At 46.5% G+C, this 20,736-nt stretch overlaps 1 protein-coding gene across 1 annotated transcript in view; it reads left to right on the top strand.

Moving 5' to 3' along the window:
* Positions 1 to 2,436: 2,436 nt before the first annotated feature.
* LOC119449793 (carbonic anhydrase-related protein 10-like) overlaps positions 2,437 to 20,736 on the top strand; it is a 105,000-nt gene continuing 86,700 nt past the window's right edge. Inside the window, exon 1 of the mRNA XM_037713058.2 lies at positions 2,437 to 2,615. Within this exon, the coding sequence (XP_037568986.1) occupies positions 2,540 to 2,615 (76 nt within the window). The 5' untranslated portion in view covers positions 2,437 to 2,539. The remainder of the gene's footprint in view (positions 2,616 to 20,736) is intronic.

Raw genomic sequence — 20,736 nt, 5'->3', positions numbered from 1 at the left:
GAACGTGGCCAAAATTGACCGCATAAACGGGCCAATTACCCCCACGTTTCTCGGCGGCGACACCGATGCACGCTGGCTATCGCGTCCGTGCATAGTGCGCAGAACGCGCCTCTCAGATAATGTGGTATTCTGCGGCTCGTTGCGAGGTGGATGGTTCGATTCCTGCGAGCAGGGATAGAATTCTGATGGGCGACGAATGAAGAGACGCTTTTCTATAAGTTCAGTGTACAATACAAAGAACCCCAACATTCATCCTTACAGCTTTGCTCTACGATATTTTTCTCCTTTATAGCCAAGGCATCCCTTTTAGACGTTAAAACAAACAACAAACAAACAAACAAACAAACAACTGAAACAAAGAAGCAGAGCAAGCAAAGGGACAATTAAAATATGGAAATAAACTTACTGGACCGTCGAACGAACATTAAATAAATAAATAAATAAATAAATAAATAAATAAATAAATAAATAAATAAATAAATAAATAAAGCAAGCCATCAATCAATCTGATTGCCTATAATTCAACGCCATGACAAAAAATCAGTAGCGATTTAGCGGTAAATGCGAGAGAAATGCGGTAGCATCACGTCACACCTCTTTGAGTCTCAAATTATGATTTAAACCGCATTCACCACATTGCAAGGTGTTCGGGAGCGCACTCGACACACATCCTGCCTCTTCGAGGAGCGACTGGCCGCTCGAGGCACTTTCGTGTATTCGCGGGCTTCTTTCACGCTTGGAAAAACACTTTTATGTAGCACGTACTGAGCAGCAGAAAGCTGTATCGGGAGTTTTTCACTTTGCTCTACAATTTTCTCATTCACACTTTTGATCTAACTATAATATTTGAGAAGTTGAATAATTAATTAAGACCGATTGTGCAATTAGGCGGAATGCAAAAAATAATCCGAGTATTTCCAAGTGAGGGCGACCAACATTACTTTGGTTCTGTACAGCTACGTGGTATTCGCATATTTTAAAATCTTTGTGTGTGATAGTTGGGACACCCCCTGTACAACTCTTTGGTACCGGCCCTGAAGTTTCTTTCTTCAAGACACGGTAGTGGGGCACAACAAGAAGAACCGAACGCAACGCATGGCTGCGCGAACCCTCTCTGCGCTCGTCACCACGATGTGAAATGTACTGTACCGCCACTAAACTTATCCGATAAGGGTGCGGAAGCGGTCTCGCGATCTTCCGTGTCCTTTTCGCCTCTCTTGTTTAACGAAGGGATACGTGCAGTAAGGAATACGTGCGCTGAGCGCTGACACTCTTATAAAGAGATATAAAAACACATTTTGGTTCGTCAAACAAGGCATGCGAACACAAGAGCTGCGGCTGAAAAAAAGCCCTAGAACGGATCGAATTAAGCCTAGTACACGCAGGCAGAATGATGACTGAAGTTCATTCGGGCTGTTTCTTTACTTTGTTAGAAATGTTGGTCGGTTTGGTCACGATGCCATCGAAGACCTAGGCATAATATGCTCCCGCGTTAAGATGACGTTTGTAAAGGCGATTCGGGCTAAAGCAGCAGAAGCTAAACAAATGCTTAAGGTATGGAACATTGTTCATGCAGTTTACAACCTGAAGTAGCACAAGTTGGGTCGCCTTCGAGTTACCATCTGCCAGGATATCACATGGGTATCACAGTGTTTCGGTTTCAACGGTGTGTTACAGCGCTCTCACGAAACCGGCAGCCATTGAAAATCAGATATAGGGTCAGATGATTAAAATCACTTTTGATTTAGCGTTAGCGGCTGTTGAGCACTTTCTGTTTTTGGCCTTTTCTCGCTTTTAGCGAAGCCAAGTTCAGACATCGAAAAAATCGCGCGTCCTTAAGGTTGTTTTCACCTCATCAGTACCACCAATGCGGGAGTGCATCCTCTACAGGGACCCAACAGTTGAACGGTGTGCGTTGGTACAACGAGCGACGGATTGATTGATTGATTGATTGATTGATTGATTGATTATTGATTGATTGATTGATTGATTGATTGATTGATTAGTTGAAGTGTTACGTGGGGTGTGGGAGACGCCGGAGGAAGGAGGCTCCGAGTTAACTTGGACGATCTTAAGCTCCTTAATGTGCGCACAAAATTAAGTAGTGTTAACACGTGAGTTTGTGCTCGGCAACAGAACGCCATAGCAGAAACGAGTCTCCGCGGCGGGTGACGAGCATCAGGAGAAAATTACCACCCTCCCCTGCGCAGTCCTATTAACTCGCCAACGTTAAAAGCAGCGGCTGAAAAGGAGACAAACTGAGAAAAACAATCGGAGCCTCTACAAACGCGAATTCAACCGCTCCAACCCAGCGCCTACGCCCACTGCACGGCCGCACGCGGCCGTGGACGCGGCCGTGGAAGTGTTAGCACGTGCCGTGGATGGGAGCACGTGGTCGGCGCGTCCCGCCAGGGGCGCTGCCGCGAGAGGCGGCGCAGCCGGTCACGTGGTACAACCGCCGCGGCCGGTGAGGAGGGGTCTCGACGGCCGCGATGTGGGCACACGCGTTCCGGCCGGCCTGCCATGAGGGCCTCCGCCGATGGAGACGACGACGACGGAGCCCCCCGTGCTGCTGATGTTGCTGCTCTTCGGATGCCTCGCTTCGCTGCTGCCCGGTGAGGGGCGCCTCGCTTTTATCTGTCTCGCGTCGCTCTCGATGGGCCCCCTTACGTAAACGCGGCGGCACGGAATGCTGAGCACGTAACAGACACGTGCACAGAGGATACAGTCATCCGTTTAAAATAATTTTAAGATGAACAACGTGCATGTAAATTTGGCTGCGCTACATAGTGGAGCTTGGAAGTCTGTTCCACGATCTTGTGTCCACGAAAAAAAAAAAAGAAAACTGGTATCCACCTAAAGGTAGGGATAAGATGCAAGAGAAATTCGCTGGGTTTGTTCGAAAGGAAGCTTATCAGTTGAAGAAGATTTCGTCCTGCTCCGGGGGTCGAACCTGGTGCACTACCAATTTTCCGGTGCTGTCGCCCCACCAAACTGTATCGGTTTCTTTCTAGCATTCAGTCAGTGACTGAAAACTTCCCTTTACATGAAGCTTCTTCGACTTTTCGGATTTCCGCTCGATTAGTTTTCTTAATCTTACGCTTATTTCTAATGCAAGTGATTTGGAACATTTGTGCACCATCGTTGTCTGATAAGCTTGCTTTGTCTCCACTAAAAAGCGGAGCTTGAGAGTTTGTTGCACAATCTCGCGTGCATTTGTAACATAAACCAGCGTGTCATCTTCGATAACAAAGCTTTTCCATCCAACCATCTAACTGAAAGAACTTCAAATATTCGTTAACAATTTTTTCGTGATAAGCTTAGTTTGAATGCGCTACACAGATGAACTCTTCAGTTTGTTCCACTGTATCGTTCATTAGAATTAATTTTAAACATGCAGTTACGATCCTTCTTTTGTTATTACGGAATTTAGTCGTCTAAGAAAGAAGTCAGTTGCATTTATTTAAACTATTTCAGGAGGATCACTTCCGGCCTGTGACAGCAGAACGCATGCATCGCAAGTAAAACCATCGCGGGCTCTTCGGTATTCGGTACTCCGATTGATCATCGCCAGCCTTAATAATGTCCGCGGTAGGACGAAGGTTCTTCCAGCGATCTCTAATTATCCTTTTCCTGTATTAACTGACGCCATTGCATGCCAGCGAGTTCTCGAATTTCACCAAACCGCTTAATTCTCCGCCGTCCTCGACTGCGTTTACAATTTACTGGCACCCGTTATGTTACTCCACTAGACCAATAGTTATCCGCTCTACGCGTTATGCGGCTTGTGCAAGTACACTTCTTCCTTCTCTTGATCTTAAGTAGAATACCTATTCCAATTTCGCTCACCTCCAGTGTAGGGTAGCAAACCTGACGCTCGCCCAGCAGACCACCCTGCCTTTCCTCTCCTTGCTTTCTATCTCTCTTGGCCACCCACATTTTCTCTCTTATCCGCACCGCTGTCGCCGGGTCTGTTAACGCTACGCCCGGTCAGCTTTAGTTCTACAGTAGACAAGTAATCGAGTTTTACCTTATTTCATGAATATAAATGAAACTAAATTCTGGTATTTTGCGTGCCAGAACCACGGCATGATTAAGAGGCACGCCCTAGTCGGGGAACTGCAGTTTAATTTTGACCACCTGGGGTTCTTTAACGCGCGCCCCATTTCATAAATGGGGATAAAGTTTGTGCGTCCAAAGTACACGCCGCGCTCGTTCTGCACGGACTGAAGCAAATAAGCGAGTGACTAATCGTGGAGATGACGCAGAGAAGAGCACTTCGCTAGCGCTTCCCCCCCTCTTTTTCCGCGAGGCTGCCGCGCGAGAGTGACCGACGGTGGTACGCGAAGCGCAACAGATTGCCTCCGAGAAGGATGGATGAGCGCTCTGTCGAGCGAACGGGCCATCCCGTCGGCGCGCGCGCGACAGGTTGACAGGGCTGAGCGCACCGGAAGCGCTGACGCGTGCACCGGAAGCCACGACGCTGTAGCCAGAGCTCTTGCACAACGACGTCCCCTAAGCTTTGCTTTGCTTTCGGCGCAGCCCGGGCGTCCCGTATTGTTTCTACGCCCGTTGCGGGACGCGCCGAACACAGCTCTTTGTTCGCTCGCGAATGAAGCAGCGTTATCGAAAAACACAGTACGCCGTGTCAAGAACGGTGGAGCCGAGGGGAAAGAGAGAAGTCTGCACTGCTAGAGTCAGCGCTCGACTATAGAACGTGATGTCGGCGCTCGACTGTCTGTGGCTGGAAACAATGACTGGAAAACGGGAGTTCGTTAAAGACCCAGGTCACTGAGCTTGCACGAGAGTCACTTGTTTTAGCCAGTATACGCCGCGACATTGCGGAAAAACGCAGCTTATCTGTAAAAAGAAGGCTCAGTTCTTGAGTCGAACGCAGGGTTTGAAATGATGACTGCAAGCGGGAGTTAGTTAAAGACATGGCGTCCTCGGTGAACACGGGAGTCCATTGTTTTATAGTGCGTGCGTCGTGACAATGCAACAAAGCACAGCTTATATACAAAGATATGAATGATGTAGAAAGACAACGTAAAGACATTGGGAGGGGGTGCTACTGGTCAACGTGAGAAACGGTGATAACTACTACATCGCGCGCATCATTACGCTTAGTAAGAGGCGGATATTTTAGAGCATTAACAAGCTGCAGAAAACATTAGCACCGACGCGCGAGCAGTCTGCTTTGAAGAACCACGGCTATGCGTCCTTCTATATTCCTTACCACGTCTTTCACTTCTAATTGCTGCTGGTTTCTCTTAATCGCTTTCACCTCGACGTTGCTTTAATATCGTCTCGGGCACCGCAACACGACAAGCAACCGCTGGCTTGCGAGGCACCGTTCGCAAATAGCCGATCTCTTGGAGGCGCATCTGGATGGAGCTTAACATTTCGGGAGCTAAGGTGCCAGGTGTGATGCCGGCTGAGGTTTCACCTTGGTATCATCCGCTTGCAAACTCCCTATTTCGCAATTGGCACGATAACGTGATGATGGTAAGCTACTATACGACAACGTCGTACGGTGAGGATGTATACGGTGGCGCCGCAAATTCAGCAGGAAATTTGTTATAACAGCTATCGCCGTAGAATTTCACCATGTCTGCAAAAAACAAAAAAAATCATTTGTACACGCGTGTGACGAGAGTATGGTAAAATAAACGAAGCTCAGGCGCAGAAGAAGCACCGATTCCGTGACACTCGTACTCACTCACACCTTGTCCTCCAATGCGGCTTACAGGCGTGATGACACGTTCGCCCAACAGTTCTAAGTTTATATTTGTAACTGAGAGTAGCGGGCCCAATATTGATATAAAAAAAAACATGCACCAAAATGCACCGATTGCATTCAAATTTTACCAGCTTGCTGTGGGACGCGTACGGTTTAAATGCATGCATAATTTAAGCTCAAAAATGTGGTGCCATGGCCCCTTTAAGCGTTTTACACTCATATGTAATGGCATTAGCTCTACACTGTATAAGCCGGGAAGGCTTGTGTTTTATCGCCTATGGACGAGTGTGTTTTCTTATATATACTCGTATACGGTTTAGAGTGAGTACATATTAGCGGCGACGTCCCTGACACGTGCACGTGACATGCTAAAGAGAGACTTAGCGTTTTTATATGTCGGTGAAACTATGCGTGAAGCACGGCTTCAATAAATCAATAACGCTTGAGCGCACCATCGCCCCATATCGCAGATGAGAATGTTACCTTCCGTAGGATCCATCAAGCTCCGCGCTTACCCAGACTAGAACGGCAGGAAGGTGCAGACAGAGAGAAGGACAAAACAGAAGACAGTAACTTTATCTTGGATTGCAGCAGGTTTGCTACCCTACGCTGGGAGAAGAGAGTAATAGGGTCCAAGGATAAGGAGACAGGAAAATGACATAGATTGAACAAGAACACATACCATCGTACCATCTTTGAAAGTGTACGTACAGAAGAGCTGAAACGAGCGAATATTTTGGACATAGAAAGTGTCAACGCAAGGACCCCCTATATCCTTATGTTAGATGATATATAGTAGCACAAAAACCGTGTATATTCAGATAATTACAAGATAAGGTGAGTAGCACAGGCGTAAAAGTAGACAAGATGGTCAGGAGCAACCTCTATCCCGTCTTCATCGGTGCCGGCATAATAACGCAGTCTTCTCCTTCTGTCTCGCGACACTATGTGTACGATTTTGCACTTGGACGTGAAGCCGTCGCGGTACTTAGTGGCTATGGCGTGTTTCGCTGCTAAGCACGAGGTCACGGGTTTGAATTCCGGCCGCGGCGCTCGCATTTCGATGGAGATGAAATGCAAAAAAAAAAAAAAAAAAAAAAACGCCCGTGTAGGTGCAGATTAAATTTTAAAAAAAACGCAGCTGGTCAATATTAATCCGAAGGTCTTCACTGTGGGGCGCCTCAAATGCCTATCGTAGTCTTGGCGCGTAAAATCTCCAGAATGGAATAAAAATAAATAAGTATACTGGGATGACAAAATTAGTATGTGCACCCGCCGTGGTGGTTCAGTGACTATGGCTTTCTCTTGCTGAGCACCAAGTCGTGTCGTGCATTCGATTGCCCACGGCGGCTGCATGTCGGGCTCAATGCGAAAAACCCTCGTGCGTTTAGGCTTAGGTACACGTTAGAGTAACATGAATGGTCAGCACTTTTCGAAGAGCTCCATTGCACATTGGCCAACTTAGGTACGTTAAACCGCATCAATCATCAACTTGAATGCGGGCATAGCTTGAAAAAGTGAAATTCACCCGCGGCTCATTGCTTGCACTGCCTTTCCCTAAGCGACACAGTCAGTGTCATTACCCTTACATTGCTCCATGTTCGTGTCACGCGTGTCCGCGGCAAATATGCACGTCAACCCATGGCCGGCATGGGAGTGGAATGGGAAAAAAAAGGAAACAGAAACAAAGAAAACGCTCTAATCCTCAACTCGAAAGATGAAGAGCTCTGGTAAAGCCCCGAGCCCCGGACGCTCACGCGAGCCGCTCGTTCCACCAACCTGTCGATTGCGGCCCCTCTACTATGATGCGACTGATCGAAACTAGGACGTCGCTTTCCAGATTCACTTCACGGCGGATGAAGCTTGGCCGGCTCGCTGCGGACGCAATTTCGCCACACTTTACCGTGGATGAATCCTTTGCCCAACTTGACGCGTAACGAACAAAGCCTAGTCCTGAATACTCTCAAGCACCGAGAACCGATTGCGCTTGCCCAACAAGGGCCACCTCTTGGGTTGCGAGTGGATGCGATTCTCTTTATTTCTTTATATAAACTGAAAAGTTGAGGAATAAGCTCGACGATGGTCAGGACCATGTATGGCATGACAAGAGTACGTTGTAGTGCAGTAATCACGAATCAATGAAGCAGTAGTTCCCAAATGCAAGCACACTTATTTAAAAAGAGAGTGGCTGAGGAATAGTAAAGGAAGGGCATGGAGGCTTATGAAAGGCATGTAGTGTTTGCCGCCCTATACACTAGTGAAAATCTGATCAGAAATAAAATTAAAAACAGAACAAGAGAGTGAACGTGTCGATTGGCGCATACGCGATGCTGCACGGAACGCCTATGCAAGTGGTCACTAAGGCTAGCCTGCTGCAGAAATTACAGCAATGCCCCCGTTGCTTTCTATAGACCTGCAATGCAAGAGGCTACGGTTCAATAATCTTGCTATCCAAAAATGATCGTCGGTCCAGACGATTTGACACAGCCCGAATGACGTCCAGCTGGAAGATTAATGGATGTTCACAGCGGCGTAGCCAGGGGGTGGCACATCAAACCACGTACCCCACCCCCCCTCCACCTCCTGAATTTTTTGTGTTAGTATTCGCCCCCCCCCCCCCCCCCAGCCCTCCTACCCTCTCCCCCCGATAAAAACGTTCTGGCGACGCCACTGGACGTGTCCGGCCACAGTAATTCGTTCTGTCTGCTACCATACACTTTTCAGACAGCGGGTGTGTGTGGGGGGGAGTAGCCTCGCTCTTAGTGGGGAGGGGGGTGCAATAGGGCTAAAGGAGGGGGGGGGGGGGGGCTATGTAGATCCTTGTCCGGCAAAGCGATTAAACCGCCTTGGGGAGTCACACGTGCTCACCTAAACGCATCAACGCTTTTGAGATCTCACACGAGCAACGAGCTCACAATTGAACTACTTTCCCTTTTGTCATCCATCATTCATTTCACAATTGAACGTTGTGAAGAAGCCGGCGACATACTGTATTTTTGCCAACAATTCCTATTTATAATTTATAAATCAATCACTCAACCGCTGTCTCTGTGTTCGGCCGGGGTCATATAATTGTCGCAGCTTAAATGAGAATGATTGTCTATCATATCTCATCATCATCATCAGCCTATGTTTATGTCCACTGCAGGACGAAGGCCTCTCCCTGCAAACTCCAATTACCCGGCCTTGCGCTAGCTGAATCCAACTTGCGCCTACAAATTGACTAACTTCATCACCCCACCTAGTTTTCTGCCGTCCTCGACTGCGCTTCCCTTCTCTTGGTATCCATTCTGTAAATCTAATGGTCCACCGGTCATCCATCGTATGCATTACATGGCCTACCCAGCTCCATTTTTTCCTCTTAATGTCAACTAGAACATCGGCTATCCCCGTTTGTTCTCTGATCCACACCACTCTCTTCCTGTCTCTTAAAGTTATGCCTAACATTTCTCGTTCCATAGCTCTTTGTGCGGTCCTTAACTTGTTCTCGAGCTTCTTTGTTAACCTCCAAGTTTCTGCCCCATATGTTAGCACCGGTAGAATGCAATGATTGTACACTTTTATTTTCAACGACGGCAGTAATCTCCCAGTCAGGATTTGGTAATGCCTGCCGTATGCACTCCAGCCCAGTTTAATTCTTCTATAAATTTCTTTCTCATGATCAGGGTCCCCTGTGAGTAGTTGACCTAGATAAACGTACTCCTTTACAGACTCTAGAGGCTGACTGGCGATGCTGAATTCTTGTTCGCTTGCCAGGTTATTGAACATTATATTTGTCTTCTGCATATTAATCTTCCACCCCACTCTTACACTTTCTCGGTTAAGGTCCTCCATCATTTGCTGTAATTCGTCCCCATTGTTGCTGAATAGGACGATGTCATCTGCAAACCGAAGGTTGCTGAGATATTCGCCGTTGATTCTCACTCCTAAGCCTTCCCAGTCTAGGAGCTTGAATACTTCTAAGCATGCAGTGAATAGCATTGGAGAGATAGATTCTCCTTGCCTGACATACTCCTTGACATTCTCCTTGCCTGACATACCTATCTATCTATCTAACTAACAGTTGTTAGATAGATAGATAGATAGATAGATAGATAGATAGATAGATAGATAGATAGATAGATAGATAGATAGATAGATAGATAGATAGATAGATAGATAGATAGATAGATAGATAGATAGATAGATAGATAGATAGATAGATAGATAGATAGATAGATAGATAGATAGATAGATAGATAGATAGATAGATAGATAGATAGATGAGAGGAAAGGCAGGGAGGTCAACCAAACAAGCGTCCGGTTCGCTACCCTACTGGGGGTAAGGGGAAATGGAAAGAGGGTTAGAGTGAGCACTGCGCGCATACAGTAGTATGCACAGCAGGACTACAATCAGTGGTGGCTGAATCATTGAAGAAATTAACATGAGTGACTTCTTTATATTGAAAACGTCAGCTGATTGTAGATCTTCGAGCTGTTATCGTGGTGAAGCCGTAAATATGTTGCGATATTGCAAACAGACACGATGTAAGTCATGGTAATTTGTTACTGGATGCCAACAGCAACAGGCAGCAGCTACAAGATTGTACTGGCGCGCTAGTCGCTTTCACACATAGTTCTATTTCCCCGCGTTAAGACGAGACAACTGGAGATACAAGACAAGACAAGACAGTGCTCTGTGCTGTCTTGTCTCTCTTGTTGTCTCGTTATCGCGCTGCAAAATCGCACAACAGCTACAAATAATAAAAATCAATATCGCTAGGCATCAGGCAGATCGGTGGCCTCACCCGTAATCTGAAGTAATGCTAATAGTGTTAGCAAAAATACCTCTACTAGTGACAGAGGAAAATCATTAAGATTATAGTTGCACGCAGTGTTGATGAGAAAACGACGATGCGTCTGCATGACTTTACATTACTCTGTATTAAGTTTCATATGTCATTTTAAACACCATTCCGATACATGGCCATACAAAATCCTGCTGGAGCTGATTGCAATGAGATATATCAGTTATTTTTTATAGTGGCTGCAACCATCCGCAAATAGTTTAATTGATGAGGAGGTGAGGCAATTAGCAAGGCCATTAATATAGATTTAAAAAAGAAGCGGTCGAAGAAGCGACCGTTGTGGTACGCCAGATGTTACAGAAGAATAACTTGAAGAAAACCTATTAGCTGTTGCGTATTGCGTTCTGTTAGGAAGAAAACTTTTAATCCACTTAAGTACATGCCGATCAACATTAAGTTACCAAGCTTTAGTATGGAAAAGCAGGCGCGCAAAACACGCGCACAAGAAGAACGAGAAGAAAAACACCACCAACTTCCTCACCTTGCTACCAACCTGCTCAGCTATATGTGATTCAGATCCCTACTTCTATCTCTGGTGAACGGAGCCGGATCTCGTCACTCATTGGCTGACAAAAGCCCTAGCCTTCGCTACATCGCACAGAGCTGGTGAGACGTGCAGACAGCCCCAATTTCCTTGTATTCGCAGTGACTTCTGGCTGGTTAATTTCGCGTTATGCCCAATCCCACCGCGCATATCACAATAAACCTTTGTTGGAAGTTAGCGCTCGCGTTTGTCTTTCATCGTCCTCTTCCCCGATTCGCGCTGTAAACCTATACGACAAAAATTTGGCGGTGTCTCTAGAGTTTGAGCTGTACTTCTCACACACACACACACAGAGAGAGAGAGAAAAAGAAGAAGGCAGAAGAAGAAAAAAAAATACGGATGAAGTCAGTCACTCGATGACGGCACCATCACTGCTCGGACTCCGGATGGCGAGGGTGTTTGAGAGCTGTACATATACTAGCTGATGTGTCTGCGCTCACGAGCAGCCTGTCTTATAGCTGACAGCTTGCGCCTATATGGGCTTCTGGCGCGATTCCTGACGGCCCATTCCTACACTTGGATCTGCGCTGGCGCCTGAACGCCATCAAGCTGGCTATAGAAACGTCCCAGAGGCAACTCGAATTTATTAAGCAGCAGCAGCAGCCATGGCAGCAGAGTTTGAATATCTATATAACTATGCCGTCCTAGCTTCACGAGTTTTTGCTCACTTGCTCTGGCTGCATACTCTGTTCTAGATTGTTACCTTTTTTTATCGGCCGTTACTGCAGTTGCATTCAGTTTTATCATATCTTTGTATAATGCCCAACTGTTGCCGAACTGTCGCTAAAAATTAAAAACTTAGGCTTTACGTGCCAAAACCGCGATCGGATTGATTATGATGCACGCCGTAATGGGAGACTTCGAAATAATTTTGACCACATGGGGTTCTTTAATGTGCACCTAAATATAAGTACCCGAGCGTTTTTCTTTTTTAAAAATTATTTTAGCTCTCATCGAAATGTGTCCGCGGCGGCCGGGAACGAAACCGCGCGATCTCGAGGTCAGCAGCGCAACGCCACTGGGCTACCAGGGTGGGCTGGCGAACGGTCAAAGCGCGTGGAGTAGCTAACGAACAACTAACAGCGAACGAACATTAAATGAACGATTAAATGTGACCAACAGATCCCTGATTTAACGCAATGAATCCTTAGCAAAACGAAACGGTGGCATGAAAAAAAAAATACTTGCGAAGAAACAACGTAGAAATCAAGGGCGCTCCCTCCACTCAGGGCGAAGACTGCACGGCTATTCTTCAAACTATTGCCTCTAAAATAGAATGCCTTCTTTCTGCTATTGATGTGGATATAGGTCACTCTGTTTCGTCTGGTTTAGATTCAAGAACATTTGTTGGTTCGATTTCACTCTCAATCAATAAAGAAATTATCGCCAAAGCCCGCAAATCCCGTGTACATGCAAATGACATCGGTTTCAGTAATGCGTGTGGTAAACCTATTTTCGCCAATGAGCGGCTCTCTCCTCAGGACAAGCAACTGTTCAGCAAGGTTTCACAATTCAAGAAATCAATATTATTATTTTTTTTGTCTAGGCGATCGCGTCATAAAGGCGAGGCAGTCTACAGAAAACAGGGATTTTCCTATCAAGAGCGAATCTGGCCTGATAGTGCTTGCTTAATAGGCGAGGCTTCTTTCGTTTTTCGATTTTCTTATTTCTTCCCGATCATTAAGTCTACATTTCCATTAATGATATTAAATTCGTTTTTTAAATAGCTGTACGTCATTCAGAGATTCACATTATTGCACGTAGTCTAGCTCTGCAAGCATTTTCATGACTATCCAGCTCTGTTGTCTTCTTGTCTCCATTCTTTCTCATCATTATCTGGCTTAGTGATTCTGATAGGAATCTCTGCTGTTTTCCATCATATAATGCTGAATATTGTAACCCCACTATATCACAACATGGTGTTTCAGCCATGTTTATTCTGCCTGGCATTACATACAAGCCAAGGCTAGATCTTAACCTATCCATCTGCGACTTTAAGTCAGTGTGGGTCGAAGTTGAGCACTCTGTCTTAGGTATAAATAGCAATAGTGTTGTCTTTGGTTGTATTTATCGACCACCGCATTCTCAAATTCCAACTTTTTGTGTTGCACTTGATATTGTTCTTGATCATCTTTCAAAAGAAAGAAGTCTGTTGTCCTCTTGGGTGACATCAACATTAATTCACTTTATGCATCTTCTTTGTGTCTTCTTCAGTATGTTAGCTGTTTCCAATGTTGCGGTCTTAAATCTCTTTCGATGTATAGTTGGTTTGGGAACACTTATGGATCATGCTTTGTCCAACCTCCTTTACGTACCCTCCGCATTCATTGATTCATTCATGTTTTTGTTTTTCTTTCAGAAGCCTGCCTTTAGGCATAATAATTGTGAATTTACAGATGCACACCACATTCATTGTTAAAAGTCATGTTGCGGATCATTTCCTCTTAACTCTCAGCTTTCACAACGTCCTCGCGTTAATAACACGAGTTTTGTTAAGAACATGTTTGATCACGTTAAATTCGTACAATTGATATTCAACTCCCATTGGCCTCGCTTTACAACTCATATAATCCCCGAATAATTTTCAACTTTCTCGTGATGCGCACTTAGATTGCGAAAAAGTTGCAGAGCACAAAATCATCATGTTGCTATATAATGACACAAATAACCTTATAACCTTATAAGCTGCGGGGAAAGCTTGATACCGTCGCGTTTGCTTCCGCCACATACGTCAAACCTCCTGCACTGACAAGGCGAAAGTCTGCTATGAAACGCAGCGCCTCGTGCAGGCCTATATCGGACAAATCTATTTCCCGCGCGCGACCAAGCGTAACATGTAAATGCAGCTTGTTTTCCTCAGCAGATCGGCCGGGAAAGCAAATGACAAATGAAATATGATTTCTTTCTTCATTCATGTACAACGTACAAGATGTAAGGAACTCGAACAAGAAGTGAAAACTAGTTTACATGACGGAAGGTTCAAACTCCTTGAACCATCTGTCGCACGTCTGTGCTTCATGGCCTCAAAGATAACCGTGGTGCACAGTGCTGGCTTACGCAACGTCCGTTTCCAAAGTTACTTTATCATGCCGGTAAGCTAAAATAAGTTAAGCTATTCGATGTGATTGATCATACGAAAGGAACCTTAACAGGCGTGATCGGGCGTGAATGTCGAATATACTAAATGCGTCCTATATAATTAAAATGAAACAGATAAGGTCACCACAGTGCTCTGCGTGCAACCCCTTACGGGTAGTAATAGACCAATTATTCTGCTCTTACAGGTCATCTACACTATAAATAACAGCCTAAAAGAACAGCAAACAACTTTCCATAAAAGTTCCTAAACTTAGGAACCTAAATTTAGAAATTCGGCTGAGATACCTGCTTACCGGTGTGAATGCGAAATCATTGTATACTTTTGTAGACCTCAGAACGTCATAAACGCGCTCATTTTATACACTCATGACGTGGCGCCACCCCGTTGTCTGCGCCGTCACGAGCCCAAAGACGCACGCACATGCCACACCTTTAGTTACCCGCATAGCTGCGACACGACGTGTGCAATCGCGCACTCACTATACTCACGGACAACTTTCTGTGACAATGAAGGGAAAGCTACGGGGGCGCGTGGCTGCTCCACATGTGTTACCGCGCCAAGTAGTCCGGCAGCGTTTGGCAGTGTTTTTGGTTGCTCTGAACAGACGCTGAATCGACGAAGCTTCCGCGTGCGACGGTTTCGCGTTTGCCCAGACGAGGAAGGAAAAAGCAGCAAAATAAGTAAACATTTACACTCAGTGGCGTGTTCTGTCTTATTTGACTGTTGCTAATAAGCTGTTTATGTTTTCTCTTCCCCAGCCTAAACCAATGGGAATTAAAACGCGGGACTCTTTTCAGAAGCGCTCTCACTTGTGCGCGCTTTGCCTGCGTAGCTTTCCCTTCATTGCCGCAGAAAGTTGTCCGCAGACATGTGAAAAAAAAAATCAATGATAGCTCCCTTTAGAAAATGTAAGTAGACTGTCTTTTACAGCGGAGCTGTTAGAACCTCGCTATAATCATCATTCCGTCTCAGCAGCTGGGGGAGAGAGAGAGCTGAGAGAGAGTGAAAGCAGAGTATAAAAATAGCGTCGCGCAGCATAGCGGATGCGAGGTGGAGAGGAGGAGTGAGGCAGGTGGTAGTGGGGCGAGTACAACTGCTGCCGACGCCGACCGCGTTTCCCCGCGTTCGCGCCGAACGCGCCCGGTGTCCGTGACTGCAGCCGATGCCTCTGGTGGTGGCTCGGGAGGTTTCGACCAGAGAATTGGACACTCGTCGCTTCCGAAATACTGAAGCGAGGGATTGCTAATCTTAGCATTCTCAATCTGCACTAGCATGTCAAAAAAATTATGCGTGGCTCTACTATCGCAAACACCAGAGACCAGCGGAGATGGGGGAAGCCCAGCAAAAGTTAGACTGAGTGTGTGGTTTGCCACTACTTTACTAGGCTTTCTTCATCTCCGCTGGTCTCTGGTGTTTGCGATAGCAGAGCCACGCATAATTTTTGACTTTGGATGAAAAAGTGTTACTAGACTGTAAGTGCGAATAGAATGTCAGAGATGTCCGCAGGAAGTTGGTAGAAATGATACAGAAAATTAATTGGCATTTTCGTTAGGGACGTCGCCCGCCGGCTAGTATAGGTACAGATTCATCGTGGTGTGTTGTGTTCGGAGCCCACGATATCTCGATGAATAAGGTGGTTAAGAAGAGCATTCGCCACTTGCCAAGTTACTGTGAGGCAGAAGCTATCACTATTTTTCATTTCTTTATCTATGCTCGAGTGCAGAGCGTGTTGCACCGGAACGCGGCCTTCCCGCTGCTGACATCGTCGATCAGCCAGCGGGCGCTGTTAGCGCTGCGTACCACCGCGCCACCCCGTACACGCGCCTCGTTCGTGACTAGGGGCCATCCCTCTTGTGGAGAGGTTCCGCCTTCTCAGTCGAGACAACATTTAAAAGGCAGTTCAGACAGGACACTTAGTGCAACGGGTCGTGACACGGAAAGATACCGGCTGAACAGGATTTTTAACGACAAGGCCGTGTCCAAACATGCCTTAGCTTGTAGGTTACATTAAAAATGTATTCACCTAATTATTTTTTTTCTTTCAGTTTCTCCTTAAAAGGGAACGCTTGACTTTTGTCAAGTGTAAAGCATTTAGCTCAACATTCCTCAGTTTGCAGTGTACCCTGTGAATTAAAATAATTGGATCGAATCAAGTCGTTCTCATCGGGATTACATTCCCCCATGCAGAGTTCGGGGTTGCAAACTATAGATTAAGGCTTAAGGACTAAATGTTTAAGGACTCAGGATAAAAGACTAACGTGCTAACTAAGGACCGACTAGTCAGCATCGTGCACCGTGGGTGCCGACAAAAAATGTACTACTAACTCATATAACGTTTGTAAAAATTTCTGAGTTCCAAAGCTTGCACGCGTTTAGTGGACAACAAAGCTTTCCGTAAACGAAGGTCATTAAACAATGGTCATGCGCGTCTCTGGCGCGAAAAACTACGATAACATGCGACCGTATGTAAACTTGCCGCTTGTCTTGACGTGTGAAGATACGCAGCAACGCTCTTCTCTTTCTCTCTTCTTCCCTACATCCTCTCTCCCCCGGTGCAGGGTAGAAAATCGGAGGTGCGTCTGGTTAACCTCCCGGCCTTTTCTCCCTTCTGTCTCTCTCTTGCTCTCAAAGATTTGAAATTTTCGCGTTGTTGAAAAACAGCGCCAAGTGGCCGTGGCATAGTTTACTTTTACTTCAAAGGTGCGCATTTTCAAACTTTCTTGTGTACCCACAATAATATAAGTTGCACCGCACTTACTTACGTCGACGTAACCCTTAAACTCGGCCAAAAGCAACCGAGACATTTAAACTAATTCTTTGTAACTTCTACTTAGAAGTTATCACTCTATAATATGAAAACATGCAAGTCTATACAATTAAAGCACTCGGCCTTCCTGTTTCTGTGTCTCCCTTAAACGTTCGCGCTTCAGACAAAAATGATCTATATGAAGGTCGAAGTGACAAGAGCGTACCAAGAAAGGAGTGATCTTGACCGCGGACATCAGAGCCATCACTCAGAAAACAAGTTCTGTAACTTACCTCTGTAAACACGGACAGCGATAGTTGAGCGTCCCTCGGTTATGCAGTGTCGTAAACGCCCTCTAAAACACTCGAAACAGGCATTGTACGGAATTCTCAGGGTCACGAGTAGCATACAAACTAGCTACGTTCACAACAACTCGACAAAGGCGTGTATAGAGTCAAAGCCACCTGAGGCGCTGGTCGAGTCCGCTTGTCGGGCTGAAAACTGGTCGTCAGGTTCGTGTAAGGCCTGATTCGCACAGCCGCCCCGCTCCGGCACCGTCACACTAAAGTCCCTAGATTTTCTGCTCTCTTAAAGCAAAAAAAAAAAAAAAAAATCTAGGGACTTTACGTCCCACCAACGCCTCCTAGGCGTTGGTCACTCTCACGGCACCGGCGTCAATCATGAGACAGCGTTTCCTCGCCGGTTTCTCCTGAAACATGGCACGCCGGTGACGTCAGCCGATGCTCTTAGCTTCGCCGGCGTCTCAAACGGACGCTGGTGACCGGACGGGGCGTTTGACATCTGCGCGTATGAATCAGGCCTAAATGCTAGCGGATCGGTTCGAACGAACGTCGAGGCCACTTCGGTCAACCCGCTTGGCAAGATGAATGCAAACGCGGTCGTGTCGGGTTGGGTCAACTTGACTTCAGACTTGACCCGCTCATGTCGAGTTCATATGAACGAAGTTATTGAGCGACGTGGAGTGATGGTTTACGCGAGCGAGACGCTTTTATCAGCTTTTTTGCTGTTATTCTACAAATGTATCGGAAATTGCGTTGAGAAAAGGAGACGCGCCACACGCAGCCATTAAGTGCACGCTTCAATAACTCTGGGTGAAATAAGTGTTAGTGACTTTTGAGGCGCATGTAAAGGTACATTCCTCTGCTGTGGTACTTCAGTAAACACTTGAAGGTGGCCCAGACCAGTGAGAACACTACATGTGTAGTGGTTTGATACCCTTGGGGAACCGTTGCGCTTGTGTCATTTCAAGAGAACGTTGGCAATAGATGCCAACTGGCGACGACAATGATGACACGACTCCGGATCTTTTCAAAACACGACAGCCCTGTAATAGCTGCTCCTGTAATGCAAGCTTCGACTAGGTGAACCTGGCAAGATGTCATCAAGGAATGTCGAGAGCAGGTCACGGGGCGAAGTGTAGAGAAGATGGTGTGTGCTAAGATTTAAGCCTTATTAAGACCAGCGCGCGACAGAAGACGAAAACGCACAAAGAGACGAAGACGAGCACTTTCTCTGTCTTTGAGCGTACTTGCCTAACCGTCGCGCGCTTGTCATAATAGTGCAGAAACAACTTGCCCAAAGCTACACCTTAGTGAAGATTTAGGCTAACATGCTGATATAGGTCAGCTCCACCTTTTGAACATTAGTTGTTTTTCTCCAGCTTCACACGGACCTCCACCACGGACCTCCACCCCGCAACTTTTTCTCCTGCAACTCGAAAGCACCGGACCTCCACCCCGCAAGGTCACTGTACTATAACTCCTGGATTCATGGTCCGCAACATCACGTCCTTGTGATGTATATAGCGGAAACAGGTGTACATACATGTGCACATCTAACCATTCGCCAATTGTTCTGTTCCTTGCAGCCACAGCCCTGACTTAGCGCTGAAAAACGCAACATCGATCCCTATTGCAAAATCCAGTACCTAGTGCCAAGTGTGATGCCTGATTATAGGCCGATGCAGTCTCGCGCGCTAGATGCTGGGACGCTGGCAAGGCGCGGCATACAGGGAGGCGCTGGGCGCGGGGTACTGGTGTGAAATGCAGCTCTAGAGCGAGAATTACGCGGTGCCTTTCTTTTTTTTTTTTTCAGTAGTATGCCTGGGAGTGCTGCACAAGTCATTTGCTTTTGCGGTTGTTTTTTGACCTTCGAAAAAAAGTCTTAAGTGAACCGCCGACCCAGGACGCTGTACGGGCTGTTACTGCCGATTTTGACAGCCGTTTCTTGTTCTTCGCGCAAGGAAAATGCAACATTTCCTTAGTTCGACAATGCATTTCACTCGACACGTACCCACCGGACTCGGTGGGTACGGTATAGGCCTAACCTTCGGTGGAAGCGAACGATCTCGGCGCGGGTACCTGATGAATGCTAAAATGTTTGTATTGCAGCCTCAGAACCTTCTATTATTTTTAGTACACTAGGTAAAGAGTAAGCGCACGAATCGCCTCAGCTTTGTTATCGGTGTGATAATATCGATCAGCGGCAGGCGTCCTGAGGTCCGTTCCAACACGTCTGAACGGCTGCTGGGTTTCGTGTCGACTGCACAACACTGCGACAACTCGCAGTCATCGGATGCGTACAGACTACTAGAAAACGAGGCGTTATCTGCGTGTGCGTAATTTCGTTCCCGAATACAGCGAAAGTGGTGTCGCACATGCACGGGCAGCTAACGCACCTAACACACCGCCGACGAAAGAGACATTTATGACCCCAAATTATAGCGCTATTTATGACAGGAGACTAGTACTTGGCCATAAAATTGTAGCAAGCATTTAGTATTCAACAGCGCCTATATCTCAAGCAGTGCGGCACAAACGAAACCGTCGCAGTTTCCAGTATACGAGCCAGAGAACTCCAGCGACAATTAACCAGCGCGTGTACAGCGCACACCAGTGAGCCCCAGCGTCATATCAGTGAAACCAGCGTCTCGTCCAATGTGACCCAGCTCTTATCCAGCGATCTCACCAGTGTCCCAGTGACTCCCAGAGAGCACCAGCGTCCCCAGTGCGACCCAGTGTCAAAAAACGCGCTGGTTTCGTACTGCAAGGCACTGGAAGACGCTGGTTTTTTTTTTTTTTTTTGCAATAGGGATATTATTAAATATATGACTCATGGCCGTTGATTGCCGGGAAAGTCAAGCAGTTTATATTGTGACAAGCAGTTGAAATTTTTGGCTACGCTGTAATATATAATCTCCATATTAGAAATAAAAGTACAGAACTTTTCCTCGGGCTGACATAGTTGGTATAGATTTCCGTTCAGCACGACGAACGGGGAAGACGACGGAACATGAGAGGCAAATAGGACGGGCCGATGGAAACTTTGATAGATATCGCATCGATCCAATTTGTCTCTCTTGCTCCGTCGGCAGCGCTGTTCGCCACTGAGTCAGGCTTTCCGTACGTCTGCGCACTAAATAGCGATTTACATGCCAGAGCTTATTGTAGTGCATGCAGGCTTAGGCCGCCACGCATGCGTACAGCTGCATCTTCATATTCCTGAATCACCCGCTTGGCGAGGATGTGCTCGTCAGAGCGGTAACGTGTCAAGAGGGTTTTAGCATGGTGCACGCACAACGACGCAAAGAGTTTGCGTTAGCGTTGTGTTTGCGGGCTCTACACACCATCCGCAGTACTAACGGTGTACTTTGGCTTTCGCGTGCATAAAATATTTTCTAGATTTGGCGTTCACCAAGTACGCAAGAGAAGCTTCGCGCAGGAGAACACACTGACGCTC

This window comes from Dermacentor silvarum, chromosome 4 (genome assembly GCF_013339745.2).
Source record: "Dermacentor silvarum isolate Dsil-2018 chromosome 4, BIME_Dsil_1.4, whole genome shotgun sequence".
Lineage (NCBI taxonomy): Eukaryota > Metazoa > Arthropoda > Arachnida > Ixodida > Ixodidae > Dermacentor > Dermacentor silvarum.
This window is presented reverse-complemented; position numbering and strand designations above follow the sequence as displayed.